At 43.5% G+C, this 19416-nt stretch overlaps 1 protein-coding gene across 1 annotated transcript in view; it reads left to right on the forward strand.

Moving 5' to 3' along the window:
• The window catches only part of LOC112233767 (rho-related BTB domain-containing protein 3-like), a 25395-nt gene continuing 5979 nt past the window's right edge, over window positions 1–19416 (forward strand). The window contains exons 1-9 of the mRNA XM_024401615.2: window positions 1–564; window positions 1075–1303; window positions 2137–2329; window positions 3912–4069; window positions 4294–4402; window positions 6316–6720; window positions 15191–15300; window positions 16113–16218; window positions 17424–17597. Of these exons, the coding sequence (XP_024257383.1) occupies window positions 563–564; window positions 1075–1303; window positions 2137–2329; window positions 3912–4069; window positions 4294–4402; window positions 6316–6720; window positions 15191–15300; window positions 16113–16218; window positions 17424–17597 (1486 nt within the window). The 5' untranslated portion in view covers window positions 1–562. The remainder of the gene's footprint in view (window positions 565–1074; window positions 1304–2136; window positions 2330–3911; window positions 4070–4293; window positions 4403–6315; window positions 6721–15190; window positions 15301–16112; window positions 16219–17423; window positions 17598–19416) is intronic.

A 19416-nucleotide genomic window follows, 5' to 3' on the forward strand; every position in this document is an offset into this window, starting at 1 on the left:
TTGGCGTGCGTGCGTGCGCGCGTGTATTGTTTGCTGCTGAGTCAGGCGCGTCCACTCTCCATCAACACGGTCTGTTGCTCTATCCCAGTCTCTCTCGCTCTCTCCGTGCATTACCTCCCCACTTTTCTTCCTCTGCCCAGTGGACTTTGTTTTGTACAGCGACGTCAATTTTCATTGGATAAAGCGGTGGCATGAGTGCCAGGAATATTGAGGTGCTGGTTTCTCCGCGTCGTTTATTTTTTTTTTAGCTATTGACAACTTGTTTATTTTTTAGCGCAGTGGTAGTCCACGGCGCCGGCTGGATCCAACCAGTAGTGTTTACATTCCTTTACATTACCGTAAACTGTAAGAGGTTTTGCTTTATGAATGAACAACGAGAAGGAAATACAGGGGATTTTGAAACTCTTCAACCGCGGTCGTGGGGAGCGAGTCACCGATATGAGGGATTAACGTCCCCATACTCGGGACTCATTGCGGAAAAGCCTCTCACTGCGGACCCATGTGAAAACGCACGGTGGGAGAACGTGTTCAAGGCATTGACCAGCAGAAACCCGTGGTGACCATGTAAGTTGCTGTCTGCACCTCATGAATTGATGCAGAAGACTGGGTAGCCTACTTTCCTCCCGCGTTTCTACTGTGTGCTTGTACCACGCATGTTTTTGCCAATAATGGGCTATGAATGGGATAATTGCATAATAATAATTCAATTCTCAATTGTTTTTTTAATCTAAACAAATCTGACAGAGCAACGCCTGTCGGTGTCATTCGCTCAATGACACAACCTGATGCAGTGTCTCCGTGATAGACATGTATAATAAGAGGAAAAGGCTCTTAATTCCCTCCTTGTTGCATCTCTCACAGGCGCAGTATTAGAGACACGTTCACCTGACTTCCCCCTAATTCCCTCCTTTGCAGCATCCCACACTGCATTTGAGAGACACATCACATTCACCCTACCTACCCCCATAGTGTACCAGGCAGCACACCATATCTGTCAGCCCATCTCTGCTTGTCTGGTTCCTAATGGGTCTGACCCTGACTGTGTCCCCCCCATCTGGTGTGCTTTACTTACAGGTCCATTCATATTGTTGCGCTGGGCAGTGAGTGCCCCGGGGGAGTGGGGCCAGGAGAAGAGGCCATGGGTCAGGGCCAGCTCCAGGGGGGCCTGCTGTGGAGTTATTTGGGCCACGGCGCCATGGCCGGAGGGCCTGAGGAGAGCAGCCTGTCCAACCCGGCCTTCATGGAGTACACGTCCCACGTTTTTGGAGACGTCACTGTGGTGGTGCAGGACTGCCCTAGCTGGGTAAGTGTGTGTGTGTGTGTTTTGGCTCTGGAGATGTTGGGGTGGGTGATTATTTTTATATTATTTCAAAATGTTTTTCGCTGCATTGTTGGGAAGGGCCCTAAAGTAAGCATTTCACTGTTAGTCTACTTTCCTGAGCTTTGTCTTCACCCAACGGTGGCTAATCTTTTCCCTTTCAGAATAGATTTCATTAGTGGAGACAGATGTAGGTTATCAGGGGCCAAGCCAGACCAATAAGCAGGCAGGGAAAAATGCATTTGTATGGTCAGATTAGTATTGTTGTTATAAAGGAGTGAGTCACTCTTCCAGCCACTGTTTGTGTTTGTTTACCTGGCTTCCTTGAGTGTGAGGAGCGCTCTTGAGATGCACATGCATTTTGAATTCCGAAACTGTTTTCAGCAAGGGCAGTGGAACAAATCTGACCACTTCTTCTCAGGTCTGATGGAGACTGATTACAAGTCGCAATTAACAGTTATTTTTTAGGGGGAGTGGGGCTTAAACTGGATCTGGGAAACGGGCCCTATAATGTTGATACTAAAAACACCAGCCCCTTGTGTCACACTTAAACAGCCTTGGTTATCAGTGCAACTTGTAGTGCAGATATTTAGGGGTCTCGGGCATGACAGTACGTGGCCTTCAGATTGCAGGACTGCATAGGACAAAGGCAAAGCAGCTAGCAAAGTACTGCTCTGTGTCAGCTGTCATTGGCAGCCTAGCAGTTTGGAGAAAAATATATCCGTGTCCTGTAAAATGTTTGAATCCTCGACTGTAATGTGATTTGTGGATTCAAATAAAGTATTTAAAATGTGTGTATGTACTCTGTGTGTGGACAGGATCTGTTGGACAGTGACTGGGCCAGTGTGCGGAGCGTTCTAGAACAGGCTGACATCCTGGTCATCAAGTACTCGATCAACGACAAGATGGCCTTCCAGCAGGTGCGCAACGGATATGCCCCTAGACTCCGCCCCCTGCTACGTCACTGGGGCGTGCCCGTCATTTTGGTTGCTGTGGGCGCACGCCTAAACGGTGAGATCCCATTGGTCTATCCTTGACCACAACACCATTTTGTCCTGTTGGGACATGTTGTGTCTTCTTGTGCTGTATTACCATGCACTTACCACATGCCAGGTCATCATCTTAAATAAAATACAAATCTTAATGGACCTGCCTGGCTAAATAAGGATGATATTTTGTATCATGAGTCAAGTGGTGAAGTTTTGCTAGGCAGTCTTACATTCCGTTGCAGTCAGTGGTTGCCTCATAGCACTTAGAGTATAGAAATATTGACAATGATTGGTTATGTGGCCTCACACCATTCATAAAAGGTTATGACATCCAACCATGTTTATGACATTTGACTCAACACTGTTTTTACGATCCAATAAACCCAAACTAATATCATCCAAAAATCACAGAATTTTGAGTCTTTTGAAATAGCCTTAATTAATTGATCTTTATATTTGCAAATTTGACAAATATGGCTTACCAAACGATTGCTACATTACATACTCTCGGAGCAGGAACAATTGCTGAAGGAGTGGATTTGTCTTTTCCCTGTCCTTTCAGTTAAGAGCATGATGCTCATCTTATGATTCAATCTCAAACAGGCCCCAGGATTTTGTCTCTAAGTAATGTCTTTGTGGCTAAAACAACAAACAAACCAAGCATAATTTGATGCAAGAAAAAAGTAGGCAAAGTCCAAAGCCTGACACACACACACACACAAAGAACCACAGTACATTTTGGTGGTACAGTGTGGTACATGTAGCATTGCCCAGGTCGGTGGTATTAAACTAGCAAAGTATTAACCATCAAGCCCACTTTAATGTCTATATGCGTGACCATAAGTCATTTTCATTTCATATAAACAAATCCAGGACATTCATGATGGGTTACTTTTTAGCACAGTGAGATGCTTTTAGATCTTGCCAGAGCTTCATTGCAAGATGATAATAGTATTTGATAACTCTTTGGTGGTGAGAGAGGGGCCTTGTGGGATAGTGGTGGACCTGACACTATGTTTTTGTGTTGTTTTGTCACTGCTTTTATTGTCTATGCTAAAACTATCCCCTAATGAATGTGGAGAATGACAGCTGTGTTTCCTGTTGCCTTGGTTTAGGAGACCACCTAGGGCAGAATCATTGCAGGACACGTCACATACTGTACACACACACACCACAGACAGTGTCTGGTGTTCACTCTATGCCTGTAGTTTTATTAGCAGAGTGATTTATCCCTTGCATTTGGCACTGAGCAGACCGCCACACTCTTTCTGTCTCTCTCTCTGGCTCCTTCTCTGCTTTTATGCTGTTTCTGTATCTCTTTACTCCTCCCTCCATTTCCCTGTAATTTTCTCTTCATATTCTCACACTCTGACTGTCTCTCTGCATGTAGGCTACAGTATTCGCATGCACGGTGTGCCTCTGTGCATGCATTGTAAATCTGTCTGAATTTCAGTATGTGGTTATATCTTTGATGGATAAAAGAAAATCTTGATATGTTCTGCTGGAAGTTCTGTGGGTAATATCTATTTTTTGCAGGTGTGCGTTTAGAGGAGGTAAATGTTGTCCTGTCTCACTCACCTCTTCTCTGTCCCCTCACTGTCCAGATGAGGGGCCCCCCTGCACGTGCCCCCTGTGTGCATCAGACTGGAGCAGCTGTGTCCCCCATAGTGAGGGCCTGCAGCTCTCTAGGGACCTGGGGGCCACTTACCTGGAGCTGCCCTCTCTGAACCATGTCTTTGTGGGTCGCTACTTTGGCAGCGTGGTGAGTGTCGGCATCAGCCAGTTATGAACGGATTATATTGTTTGATGGTGTGATATATGATTGGAGTGTTCTATGTTATCAATCATCATCGATGATGCAGATGGCAAATTATTGGCCATTGTACTAGTGAAGATAAGAATGGGGACTGGCTGCTATGTGATTAAAATGTTTTATTGGTGTGTGTGGGTTTATTCTAACAAGCGTGCGTTTGTGTATGTTTTCAGCTGGAGTACTTCATGATTCAGTGTTTGAAGCAGAAGGCCAAAGAGAGGCCGGAGAAGAGGCGGAGCAACAAGCTGAATGAGCCCCACCCCCCTCATCTGGAACAGCCAGGTGAGAGACTGGCATTGCAAGATGAGAAGCCCCTTTAAATAATTTATATGCGTCTTTGTATGGTATCAACTTTACTTGTGGTGTTCCTCAGGGTTTAATTTTCAGCCCTTTCTTGTTCTCTCTGCACATGCTGCTGTTGTTGTTAACATGCTACTAGATATTATTGTTAACTTAAATTATATTTAACATTTTTAAATCAGCCAACAGTTTGAGTTTGAACTAAATCGATAGCAGACACAGATTAGTGGAATAGTGTTAAGATTTCTTCGACAATTGCTCCAGTATAGTAGATTCATTACTTTTGGGGATTTATTATTGCATGGATCTAAAGTCTGTGAGATCTGAGATGAGAAAGCCAGGGCTATTTTGGGCTCATGGACTTAATTTTGAATTATGAAAAGAGAGTAATTGCACACATCCAAACATGCCACAGGAGACAAATAAAGCAATGAAAATGAATACAGACTCACCGTTTGCTGCTCCTAAAGAACAGTTAGTGAAGCTTAGTGATAGTACTACAATACTTAAGTGACGAAGATCATATCATGTTGGTTGAAACATTGTTGAAACGTTGTCACTTCAATAGAAGATCGCATTTCTGTGTAGCAAACAGTTAGTGGACAATTTTCTTCCCTTACTAAATATAGAATATAGCCTTTCATTGCTTTATCAAAGTTTCGAATCATCTGTTAGTCAGCCCTTCACCCTATAGTGTTTATTTTATTCTTTATTCCTGTAAATGTGCTATTACAAATTTGACACCTATCTGTGTTCATGGACACAGAAATAGAACACACGGCTAAGCCGGCCGTGACCAGGAGTCCCATAGGGTGGTGCACAATTGGCCCAGCGTCGTCCAGGTTAGGGGAGGGTTTGGCCGTGGTGCTTTACTTGGCTCATCGCACTCTAGCGACTCCTTGTGACGGGCTGGGCTCCTGCAGGCGGATTTCGGTTGTCAGTTGAACAGTGTTTCCTCCAACACATTGGTGCAGCTGGCTTCCGGTTTAAGCGAGCGGGTGTTAAGAGATACGGCTTGGCGGGTCATGTTTCGGAGGACGCATGACTCGACCTTCGACTCTCCTGAGCCTGTTGGGGAGTTGCAGCGATGAAATAAGATCGTAATCACGTAATTGGGGAGAAAAAGGGGGCAGAAATAAAAAAATAAAAAAATCTAAAATAAAAATACGAACACACGGCTAAGCTACAGTTAACGTACTGAATATAGCAGCCTTCCATGTTGCTATGTCTGATGAACTTTGGCCTGGTGATTGACAGATAAGAGCAACACTGCCAAAGTGGGTGCGTGGGTGGGCTGGCTTGGCTGGTGCCCGTCCAACTACTTAACTTTCTCTCGTTATAGTGCACAGTCCATGAAATATGAAGTGCATTGATTCCTGGACAGCCTTGCCTGTATACCAGGCTAAAACAGAGTGGCCATAAAAAAGTGATGAGGTGCACAGGGGTACAGCATGGATTAAGCATAAATAGGTTTATAATAGAACAGTGATTTACATACCTTCACACTCTCTCGCTCTGTTTACCTTTTACTTAATATTCTCTGCTTTTCCCTCATCCCTCGTTCCCACGCCCAACTCCCTAAGCTAACTGTCTGATCATCTTTCTGTTCTCCCTCTTTTTTTTCTCATCAATCCTTTATTCTTTCGCCCCCTCTTTCAACCTTCTCCCCTCCATCCATTTTCTGTCTGTTTCTTTCTCTTGATCTCTCTCTCGCTAACCTTCCCCATTTTTATTCCATCCGAGCCACATACGTAACAATGTTGACACTACTTACTCCTCCCCTTTTCCCTCTGTGCTTTTACTCTCCTCTCTCATTCCAACATCTCATCTCCTCTCTTCCCTTTTCTCCCACGACTCCCCCTTTCCTGTACCCATCTCTCACTCCATCCCTTCAGCGCGTCTTCCCCCCATCCGAGTGGAGGAGTCCAGCTTCTCTAAGGACCTACAGTGGCTGCTGGAGCGTGGCGGCCAGTTCGCCGACGTGGCCTTCTACTCTGGGGACTCTGGCAAGGAACTGGGCTGGGGGCACGCCGCTGTGCTCTGTGCTGTCAGTCCCTATTTTAGACAGCTGCTGCTGGGCCCCAAGGCCAGGGAGAGGCCCATATCGCGCTGCGCCTGCCGGGGGGATGGCCGGGGGGATGGTGGCCCCCCATCGCTGCTCTCCACCTGGGATGGGGGCCTGGGCATGGAGGACGGGTCGCGGCCCGACGGGCATCTGGCTGGACGGCTATCGCGCCTGGTGGTGAAGGACCCACTGCTGTGCCTGTGTCTATGGGAGACACTCATGTTCCTCTACCGAGGTAAACTACTGGTTTAAGTTCTGTTGTTTTGAAACAAGCTTAAATGTCAAAGTTAGTTTAAGTGCCAAGTGCTTTAAGCATGTGGATCAGCACTAGAGAGCGAGGCTTTAGCTAAGTGAGCTAATGTCTGCTTTGGTAGGTGCAATCATTTGCAGTGGATAATTTCCCATCACTGTATGAAACATCCTGCTATGACTCTATCCGTAGTCTCCATGGTGTGTGTGTGTGTGTGTGTGTTGGCTGTGCTTAGTCATGGTACCACATAAAGATCATCAGTGTTTAATTAAGATGATTTTACCCTCCATTTACCCTGCATTGTGAACCAAACTAACCAATTAACCTTTTCCTTGAGTCGACCTACCGTTGTCTTGGAGGAAATTTCAGCAGTTGATTTTCAGCGAGAAAGCTTTATGTCACAGCTTGGAATTAATCTCCTGAATGAGGTGTTTGTGGGATATTACCCTGCGCTGGGTGTTTAAATTAATCCTTGTATCAGCTAAAGTACCTCCATAAAAAGTGATGAGCTAATACCCCTATAACTCACCTCCTCCTGCTGCAATGGTCTGTTTGCCTTCATATATGAAGGAATACTCCACCCACCCCTTCAACCTTCAAGGCTGCCTGAAGGACTGTTGTTTGATGATTTCAAGGAATATGCTAATTGAAAGAGTTTTCCTGCCTATTCCTTGGGATACTAACTCACGGTCAATGGTTTTTCTTTCTCACAGGTACTTTCTGAAAAGTAGGCCACTGTGATGTAGTTATGAGTGTCACTCCTATGCGACTCTGTGGATCTTTTCGTATTTGCATTGGTGTTCCTACAATATTATGTTATATGAGAGAGAGTACACAAAGTTGTTTATATTTGAGTCAATAACCATGTTTCCAACCACAGTTTTTATGCGAGTGATGGAAGTTTCGGTACGATTTCATTCTGGTGACATGATGATCGAAGCTTGACTGCCATTTGACAAATAAATATTCTCGCTCTTATCCATAATAATCTCATCATTTTAGACTACCCGAACAGCCTACCCGCACTGTATCTGTGAGCTGTTGTCTAGAATGCATATGACAAGACTAGAATAGGCCCATATGCTATTTAACTCAACAGTTTTTGTGACAAAACCACCGGTAGAGTTGAAAATGCGATGGAAACATATTGCAATTTAGATTTGTATTCGGTAGATGAAAAAGTACATTTTGTCTGCACTACGTCATCGCAGACTGATTTTTATGCGTAAACAAGTCAGTTGGTTAAAACACTCCACTGGTGGGGAAATTAGCATATTTTCTTTATGCAGATTTATGTGGTAGCATATGTATTCGTTTTTCTGTGGTAGCCTATATATTAGTATTAGGGTTTATGTGAGTCTGTGTCCGGGGTATATATGAGTATATCTGTTTCCGTGGTATGAGTATTATAGTGTTTCTATGGTATGCATGAGTGTTTATACACTGAGTATACCAAACATTAGGAACACCTTCCTAATATTGAGTTACACCCTTCCCCCCAATTTGTCAGGCCATATACTCTATAAGGTGTCAAGCGTTCCACAGGGATTCTGGCCCATGTTGACTCCAATGCTTCCCACACTTGTGTCAAGTTGACTGGATGTTCTTTGGGTAGTGGACCATTCATGAGACACACGGAAAACTGTTGAGTGTGAAAAATCCAGCAGTATTGCAGTTCTTGACACAAACCGGTGCACCTGGCACCTACCTCTGTACCCCGTTTGAAGGCACTTAAATCTTTTGTCTTGCACATTCACCCTCTGAATGGCACACATGCACAATCCATGTCTCAATTGTCTCAATCTTCTTTAACCTGTCTCCTCCCCTTCATCTACACTGATTGAAGTGGATTTAACAAGTAACATCAATAAGGGATTATGGCTTTCACCTGGTCAGTCTGTCATGGAAAGAGCAGGCGTTCTTCATGTTTTGTATACAGACTCAATACTGTATATGAGTGTCTGTTTTTGTGGTATACAGTGGCAGGAAAAAGTATGTGAACCCTTTGCAATTACCTGGATTTCTGCATAAATTGGTCATCAAATTTGATCTGGTCTTCATCTAAGTCACAATAGACAAACGCAGTGTGCTTAAACTAATAACACACAAAGTATTTTTCTTGTCTATATTGAATATATAATTTAAACATTCACAGTGTAGGTTAGAAAAAGTATGTGAACCCCTAGGCTAATGACTTCTCCAAAAGCTAATTGGAGTCAGGAGTCAGCTACCCAGGAGTCCAATCAATGAGATGAGTTTGGAGATGGTTGGTTAGAGCTGCCCTATAAAAATACTCACAAAATTTGAGTTTGCTATTCACAAGAAGCATTGCCTGATGTAAACCATGCCTTGAACAAAAGAGATCTCAGAAGACCTACGATTAATAATTATTGACTTGCATAAAGCTGGAAAGGGTTACAAAAGTATCTCTAAAAGCCTTAATGTTCATCAGTCCACGGTAAGACAAATTGTCTATAATTGGAGAAAATTCAGCACTGTTGCTACTCTCCCTAGGAGTGGCCATCCTGTAAAGATGACTGCAAGAGCACAGCGCAGAATGCTCAATGAAGTTTAGAAGAATCCTAGTGTCAGCTAAAGACTTATAGAAATCTCTGGAACATGCTAACATCTCTTGACGAGTCTACGACACGTAAAACACTAAACAAGAATAGTGTTCATTGGAGGACACCATGGAAGAAGCCACTGTTGTCCAAAAAAAACATTGCTGCACGTCTGAAGTTAGCAAATGAGAACCAGGATGTTCCACAGCGCTACTGGCAAAATATTCTGTGGCCAGATTAAGCTAAAGTTGAGTTGTTTAAAAGGAACACACAACACTATGTGTGGAGATAAAAAGGCACAAGCACATCAACATCAAAACCTCATCCGAACTCAAAAGTATGGGGGAGGGAGCATCATGATTTGGGGCTGCTTTGCTGCCTCAGGGCCTGGACAGCTTGCTATCATCTACAGAAAAATGAATTCCCGAGTTTATCAAGACATTTTGCAGGAGAATGTAAGGCTATCTGCCGCCAATTGAAGCTCAACAGACGTTGGGTGATGCAACAGGACAACGACCCGAAACAGAGAAGTAAATCAACAACAGAATGTCTTCAACAGAAGAAAATACGCCTTCTGGACCTCAACATGATTGAGATGCTGTGGCATGACCTTGAGAGCGGTTCACACCAGACATTCCAAGAATATTTCTGAACTAAAACAGTTTTGTAAAGAGGAACGGTCCAAAATTCCGCCTGATCCGCAACTACAGAAAATGTTTAGTTGAGGTTATTGCTGCCAAAGGAGAGTCAACCAGATATTAAATCCAAGGGTTCACATACTTTGCCCACATTGTAGGGAGGTCATACAGGCACGTGGAGGCCACACACACTACTGAGCCTCATTTGGACTTGTTTTAAGGACATTACATCAAAGTTGGATCAGCCTGTAGTGTGGTTTTCAAACTTTAATTTTGAGTGTGACTCCAAATCCAGACCTCCATGGGTTGATAAATTTGATTTCCATTGATCATTTTTGTGTGATTTTGTTGTCAGCACATTCAACCATGTAAAGAAAAAGTATTTAATAAGAATATTTCATTCATTCAGATCTAGGATGTGTTATTTTAGTGTTACCTTTATTTTTTTGAGCAGTGTATATTTTATATTTGAGATTCTTCAAATAGCCACCCTTTGCCTTGATGACAGCTTTGCACACTATTGGCATTCTCTCAACCAGCTTCACCTGGAATGATTTTCCAACAGTCTTGAAGGAGTTCCCACATATGCCTTGCACTTGTTGGCTGCTTTTCCTTAACTCTGCGGGCCGACTCATCCCAAACCATCTCAATTTGGTTGAGGTCGGGGGATTGTGGAGACCAGGTCATCTGATGCAACACTCCATCACTCTCACACAGCCTGGAGGTGTGTTGGGTCATTGATCTGTTGAAAAATAAATTCTAGTCCCACTAAGCCCAAACCAGATTGGATGGCGTATCGCTGTGGTAGCTATGCTGGTTAAGTGTGCCTTGAAGTTTAAATAAATCACAGACAGTGTCACCAGCAAAGCACCTACACACCATCCATAACACCACCTCCTCCATGCTTTACAGTGGGAAAAACACATGCGGAGATCATCCGTTCACCCACACAAATCTCCAATTTGGACTCCAGACCAAAATACACATTTCCACCGGTCTAATGTCAATTGCTCGTGTTTCTTGGCCCAATCAAGTCTCTTCTTCTTATTGGTGTCCTTTAGTAGTGTTTTTTGCAGCAATTCAACCATGAAGGCCTGATTCACACAGTCTCCTCTGAACAGTTGATGTTGAGATGTGTCTGTCACTTGAAGTCTGTGAAGCATTTATTTGGGCTGCAATTTATGAGGCTGGTAACTCTAATAAACGTGTCCTCTGCAGCAGAGGTAACTCTGGGTCTTCCATTCCTGTGGCGGTCCTCATGAGAGCCAGTTTCATCATAGCGCTTGATGGTGTTTGCGACTGCACTTGAAGATACTTTAAAAGTTCTTGAAATGTTCCGCATTGACTGACCTTCATGTCTTAAAGTACTGATGAACTGTCGTTTCTCTTTGCTTATTTGAGCTGTTTTTTTCTCAAACGCATTAAGAAGGAACTAAATTCCACAAATTAACTCCCTCATTGTCGTCACACGTCATCGGAGTGTGCAGCTGAACACTGTATGCTGGAAAACACCCGGTTTGTTATTTTTGATTAAAACAAAACCGCTACATATATTGCTAGAACCTATTTTTTAGATTTTAAATATCAGACATTTGAAAGATCTAGTTTTGACCGTCATAATACCTCTGACGGCAGTAACTTTACGAGCACTAATTATGGCCAATTTAGACTGAGAATAGTATCTAGTTATGGTAAGGGGTGAAGTAAGTATAGCCAGTTATAATTTTAATGGTTTAGCAGATTATAAAAAAAGATCAGTCTTTACGTGGCTAAAAGAAAAGGAATATAACTGTTTACAGGAAACACACTCTACATCCTTAGATGAAGTTGTGTGGAAAAAGGAATGGGGTGGTGAAATATTTTCTGTCATGGACAAAGGAACTCAAAAGGTATGATATTAACAAAAAATTTGATCTGAATGTGCAAATAGTTGGGAATTATTCGCAATTTTAGGTGGATCTTTTTAATATGAAAGTGGACGAAAAAGAGATTTGGCTCATTAATCTTACAGTGGGGCAAAAAAGTATTTAGTCAGCCACCAATTGTGCAAGTTCTCCCACTTAAAAAGATGAGAGGCCTGTAATGTTCATCATAGGTACACTTCAACTATGACAAAATGAGAAAAAAAATTCCAGAAAATCACATTGTAGGATTTTAATGAATTAATTTGCAAATTATGGTGGAAAATAAGTATTTGGTCACCTACAAACAAGCAAGATGTCTGGCTCTCACAAACCTGTAACTTCTTCTTTAAGAGGTTCCTCTGTCATCCACTCGTTACCTGTATTAATGGCACCTGTTTGAACTTGTTATCAGTACAAAAGACACCTGTCCACAACCTCACAGTCACACTCCACACTCCACTATGGCAAAGACCAAAGAGCTGTCAAAGGACACCAGAAACAAATTTGTAGACCTGCACCAGACTGGGAAGACTGAATCTGCAATAGGTAAGGAGCTTGGTTTGAAGAAATCAACTGTGGGAGCAATTATTAGGAAATGGAAGACATACAAGACCACTGATAATCTCCCTCGATCTGGGGCTCCACGCAAGATCTCACCCCGTGGGGTCAAAAGGATCACAAGAACGGTGAGCAAAAATCCCAGAACCACACGGGGGGACCTAGTGAATGACCTGCAGAGAGCTGGGACCAAAGTAACAAAGCCTACCATCAGTAACACACTACGCCGCCAGGGACTCAAATCCCGCAGTGCCAGACGTGTCCCCCTGCTTAAGCCAGTACATGTCCAGGCCCGTCTGAAGTTTGCTAGAGAGCATTTGGATGATCCAGAAGAAGATTAAGAGAATGTCATATGGTCAGATTAAACCAAAATATAACTTTTTGGTAAAAACTCAACTCGTTGTGTTTGGAGGACAAAGAATGCTGAGTTGCATCCAAAGAACACCATACCTACTGTGAAGCATGGGGGTGGAAATATCATGCTTTGGGGCTGTTTTTCTGCAAAGGGACCAGGACGACTGATCCGTGTAAAGGAAAGAATGAATGGGGCCATGTATCGTGAGATTTTGAGTGAAAACCTCCTTCCATCAGCAAGGGCATTGAAGATGACACGTGGCTGGGTCTTTCAGCATGACAATGATCCCAAACACACCACCCGGGCAATGAGGGAGTGGCTTCGTAAGAAGCATTTCAAGGTCCTGGAGTGGCCTAGCCAGTCTCCAGATCTCAACCCCATAGAAAATCTTTGGGGGGAGTTGAAAGTCCGTGTTGCCCAGCAACAGCCCCAAAACATCACTGCTCTAGAGGAGATTCACATGGAGGAATGAGCCAAAATACCAGCAACAGTGTGTGAAAACCTTGTGAAGACTTACAGAAAACGTTTGACCTCTGTCATTGCCAACAAAGGGTATATAACAAATAATTCAGATAAACTTTTGTTATTGACCAAATACTTATTTTCCACCATAATTTGCAAATAAATTCATAAAAAATCCTACAATCTGATTTTTTTTCCTCATTTTGTCTGTCATAGTTGAAGTGTACCTATGATGAAAATTACAGGCCTCTCTCATCTTTTTAAGTGGGAGAACTTGCACAATTGGTGGCTGACTAAATACTTTTTTGCCCCACTGTATATATAAGTAGTATAGTGTTTCTATGATATACAGTGCATTTGGAAAGTATTCAGACCCCTTGACTTTTTCGACATTTAAATTGTTTTGTTGTCCTCATCAATATACACACAATACCCCATAATGACAAAGCAAAAACTTTTTTAGACATTTTTGCATTAAAAAACAACAACTTAAATATCACATTTACATAAGTATTCAGACCCATTACTTAGTACTTCGTTGAAGCACGTTTGGCAGCGATTACAGCCTCGAGGCTTCTTGGGTATGACGCTACGAGCTTGGCACACCAGTATTTGGGGAGTTTCTCCCATTCTTCTCTGCAAATCCTCCCAAGCTCTGTCAGGTTGGATGGGGAGCATCGCTGCACAGCTATTTTCAGGTCTGTCCAGAGATGTTCAATCGGGTTCATGTCCGGGCTCTGGCTTGGCCGTTCAAGGACATTCAGAGACTTGTCCCGAAGCCACTCCTGTGTTGTCTTGGCTGTGTGTTTAGGATCATTGTCTTGATGGAAGGTGAATATTCGCCCCAGTTTGAGGTCCTGAGCACTTTGGATCAGGTTTCATCAAGGATCTCTGTACTTTGTTCTGTTCATCTTTCCCTCGATCCTAACTAGTCTCCCAGTCCCTGCTGCTGAAAAATATCCCCACAGCATGATGCTGCCACCACAATGCTTCACCGTATGGATCAGTTTCCACCAGACGTGACACTTGGCATTCAGGCCAAATAATTCAATCTTGGTTTCATCAGACTTGAGAGTCCTTTAGGTGCCTTTTGGTAAACTACAAGCGGGCTGTCATGTGCCTTTTACTGAGGAGTGGCTTCCGCCTGGCCACTCTACCATAAAGGCATGATTGGTGGGGTGCTGCAGAGATGAATGTCCTTCTGGAAGGTTCTCCCATATAGACAGAGGAACTCTGGAGCTCTGTCAGAGTGACCATCAGGTACTTGGTCACCTCCTTAACCAAGGCCCTTCTCTCCCGATTGCTCAATTTGGCCAGGCAGCCAGCTCTAGGAAGAGTCTTGGTGGTACCAAACTTCTTGAATTTAAGAATGATGGAGGCTACTGTGTTCTTGGGGACCTTGAATGCTGCAGACGTTTTTTGGTACCCTCCCCCAGATCTGTGCCTCGACACAATCCTGTCTCGGAGCTCTACGGACAATTCCTGACCTCATGGCTTGGTTTTTGCTCTGACATGTACCGTCAACTGTGGGACCTTATTTAGACAGGGGTGTGCTTTTCCAAATCATGTCCAATCAATTGAATTTACCATAGGTGTACTCCAATCAAGTTGTAGAAAAGTCTCAAGGATAATCAATGGAAACAGGATGCACATGTGCTCACTTTTGAGTCTCATAGCAAATGGTCTGAATACCTATGTAAATAAAGTATGTTTTTTAATTTTTTAATAAATGCACAAATTTCTAAAATGCTGTTTTTTTTGCTTTGTCAATATGGAGTATTGTGAGTAGATTGGTGTGAGAAATTTATTTATTCCATTTTAGAATAAGTCTGTAGCGTAACAGAATGTGGAAAAAAGGGGTCTGAATACTTTCCGAAGGCACTCTATACGGTATGAGTGTTTATATATTTTATATGAGTCTGTCTGTTGCTGTGGTATATATGTTATTTGTGTGCCTGTGGTTCTGGTGTGACCCAGGGGCGTGGGAGTGGGAGCACCTCCAGGAGGCCGTGGGGGAGAAGCTGAAGAACTCTCTGGCCGTGGCTCAACTCATGGACCGCGTCCGCTCCTTCATGGGCAGAGACAAGGTGACCCATGGTTAACATGGACTCGCACATGCAAAAAAAGACACCCTGTGATACCCTATTCCCCCATATAAGACAATACATGTGGTTCTGATCAAAAGCAGTGTACTAGCAGTGCACTAATTGATTGAATTGGGATAATGTTTACTCTCAGATTGAGCAAAGGGAATGGGATGTGGGCCGCCTTAACATCAGGAGACATGTGACATGCAGGTTCATAATTCGATCTGGTGACCAGGCTTGAGTTCCTTCTATTTCAATTCCATCAGAAGTGAAGTGCCACTTTTGCACTCATCATTTACATGTATCATTTCTCAATACAAGTCATACGCTTGGTTCCAATCCATCTACAGGATTGACTAAGCAGTTGAAAGTCAATGATTTGTGTACTCTAAACCAGCAGGCTCTGGCACAATGCGAGCGATGTTATATCACTGCAGCATAATGAAGCCAATGGGTTTGATATGCAGACTGCTCTGGAAGCGAGCCTGCCTGCCAGTCTGTTTCAGCATTAGCCAGCTCCATTGAGGCGGTCTTGGCAGGGAGGGCAGGGACAGTGGAGTTGGCCACTGCTGAGGCAGGCATGTAGACAGGCTATTTCTATGCCACGGGTGGGTGGTGGAGATGGAAGCTCAGAATGAATGGCACTCATGGTAGTAAATACCAACAGTGGTGGAATCCTCAGACATAACCCATGCTGTGTGTGTGTGTGTGTGTGTGTGTGTGTGTGTGTGTGTGTGTGTGTGTGTGTGTGTGTGTGTGTGTGTGTGTGTGTGTGTGTGTGTGTGTGTGTGTGTGTGTGTGTGTCTGTGTAGGGCTCCAGGGATACGCCTAACGCTCGGCCCACCCAGCTTGGTCCTCAGTCTCTGGTCAACCTCTTCAACTCTCCTCTCTACTCTGATGTCATCTTCATGGTGCAAGGCAAGTACACACACACACACACACACACACACACACACAAAGTCAACTTTTTTCTATTACACATGATTAACTGATTTCTTCACTGAGGGCCCTCAGGTAGTCAGTCCATTTCATTATTGCACCAGAGAAAAAATGCCATCAACATATTTAGGGTGCCTTGTATGACGTACACTTGATATACAATAGTCGTGGTGCTTTAGACATTCATGCCAGATTTTGTACAATTCTTCTGTTTTGTTTATAAGAGCTTAGTAATACTACAGACACCCTAATATTATGTTTACAGATGTTATATTATGTATACAATTTTATAAATGACTTTGCTGCAGAAACAGTACATCGTTTTTATGACAAACTCTCTCGCAGGGTGATGCCAAGCTCCAAGTTCATAAGCAATCATCTACAATAACCCATGTAATGAAATATATATATTTTTTAAATATGCCCGACACTTCAAAATGTATCCACTTTGCAGCATGTTCTTCACCTGCGCTGCACACAACTATAGAGGGCTGTCATAAGTGACACAATGCCTGTCAAGACTTCAAGACAACCATTAAGTCATGCTTTATAGCTGTCATAAGCTCTGGGTTAATTTAAACGACCCGTTCGGAGACAGTACATGAGCAGATCATTCTGTAGATGTGAAGCTGTAGAGGCTTGTCTGTTTCTTTAAAGAAAATGACAAAATACAGTGAATAGCTTTCGCTATTATCCTCCACTGTATCGTGAAGAGGCTAAAAACCTTCCACCTTACAATAGAGGTATATCAAGAGTGTGATTAGCAACACGTTACCGAAAGCTCTCTCTCTTCACCTGAACCATCATTCAACCCCGCTCCTCCTCAACTCTTCCCCAAGGCCTTGCTGGCATGGAGAATATGTTATCAGCAAAGTAACCTGGTAAAATAATGACTACATTCAAGCAATAAGGTCCGGGGGTGTATGGCCAATATACCACGGCTAAGGGCTGTTCTTGGCACGACACATCGCAGAGTGCCTGGACACAGCCCCTAGCTGTGGTATATTGGCCATATACCACAAACCCCCAAGGTGCCTTATTACTATTATAGACTGGTTACCAATGTAATTAAAAATAAATTGGTCATACCTTTGGTATATAGGTCTGATATACCCTGCTGTCAGCCAATCAGCATTCAGGGCTCGAACCACCCAGATTATATTTAAAAATAGACTGTGTTTCAGGGAGTGTGTTACCAGCTCACCGGGCGGTCCTGGTGGCTCGCTGCGATGTCATGGCGGCCATGTTCAGCGGGAAGTACGCGGAGGCACGGAGTCGGGTGGTGCCCATCCACGGAGTCTCCTCTGACACCTTCCTCTCCTTCCTGGAGTACCTCTACACTGACACCTGCTGTCCTGGTGGGTCCACTGCTGCAGGGCAGGAGCAAAAACAGGCACTTTGTAAAGGTCCCACTCTGGGTAAACATGGGTTAGGGCTAGACATGGCCTTGAGACCAGGGGTGGCCAAACCATCATTCTGGAGAACTATTGTTCCAACCTTGTTCTAACTTATGCTGCGTTTAGATGGTACGAGGTAGATGGCAAACCCGGATGTCATTGTTTTCAATAAAAGCACAATGGTAGACGGGACTTGTCGCCAGAGTTCAGATATTTTAATGTTGATTTGCCCTGTTTGTTACTGAAATCACCATAGCAACGCATACCATCGTGCTGGCTTGCTTTTGCATTCACCCTCTTTCTTGCTTTCTTGTTCCGCTATCCCGACTGGTATGACGTTTTTTGTGTGTCCCTCATCTAAACGCAGCATAACACTCAGTATTCAGCCAATTAAGGTCCTTATTATGAGCAGCTGATTCCCTAGAATAACAGGAAATTAGCTGTAAAAATTATATATTCTCTCAGCCTCATTGTGTAGAATAGCATGAGATTAGCTATAAAACTGCACATTTTTTCTTTAAGTCCCATGGCAATATGTGTAGAATTGCAGGAAATTATCTTTAGCTCAGACTAGGGGTGTAACAGCTCACCAAACCCAGTTTGGGTTGGTTTCGGTACAGTGGGAAAATGAAATGCCAACAGTTACTGCAGTAAATATTTGTTAATTTAAGAATATATTAAGTGTTGGTATTCATGTTTCCATATACTGTATGATCATGAGTCATAATGATGAGGGCACAATCAGGAATACCAACACATTGTATTTTCTTAAATGAAAACACGATTACTCATGAACAACACTAAGGTAAAGTGAAATATGTTTGTGAAATCAATGTGTAACCGTGGCTAAGATATTGTATAATGTTATCTTACAAAGAGAAAAATATGTGACTCACAAAGAGGGCGTGTCTGAGGCATGGTGCTTCACATTTCCTACTCCGGGGTAATGTGATGGGCTATCACTATTAAGTAGCTCTCTGTAGCCCTGGAGGTCCATCCATCTGTATTACGCAAAACACGGGGTGCATTGGCCAATTAATTGACAACATTTTGCTTTAGTTTGCTTATATAGAGCGGGTACTCCCAGTTTGCTGAAACGGGTGCGAGAGAGCCACGTTCATAATGTGGCTTGAGCACTTTCACGAGGTGCTGAAACCCCCTATTCTTCTCAACCACCGAGAATGGGCGCATATTCACGGCCAGGGGGGCAACTTTCACTGGGGACGGGCATATCCACCCCACATTCTGAAATGGCATTTTTGTCCCCCCAGTTTTGTCATTGGAATGTGATACAAAACGTGGCAATGGTGTGCTTTAGGACCATGCGGACGCCTCCAAGAGGTCGGGTAGGCTGTTTGGAGTGTTTATCCGACTGGATAAAAAAAAATATATATATATATATATACAATCCCCCCCCCACACACTTCTAAAGCCAAAGTTGCGCCTCTGTCCGCAGCTATAAACATACCTATCGCTCTAGTAATTTCTTTGGCCCGGTCAGAATCCGCTGCAAAGGGCTGCTTAAATGCAGAGGGGAGACAAAGTTGTGTTGTTTTTGTGTGTTTCTGTCTTGCTCTGTTAATAAGAAACATGGGCTGAAGTAGGCGTAAATGTGTCAACAAGTTTGAGGTGATGGCAGCTGCATAGGCTATACTCATTAAGCATTGTCGACATACTCGCTCTGTCCATCACCGTTGTAATCTACTGGGAAGCGCAAATGTTCCCAAACTAGAGATTTAAATTATGGAGAATTCTCCTCCGACCCCACCACTCGCCATTG

This window comes from Oncorhynchus tshawytscha, linkage group LG02 (assembly GCF_018296145.1).
Source record: "Oncorhynchus tshawytscha isolate Ot180627B linkage group LG02, Otsh_v2.0, whole genome shotgun sequence".
In the NCBI taxonomy this organism is placed as follows: domain Eukaryota; kingdom Metazoa; phylum Chordata; class Actinopteri; order Salmoniformes; family Salmonidae; genus Oncorhynchus; species Oncorhynchus tshawytscha.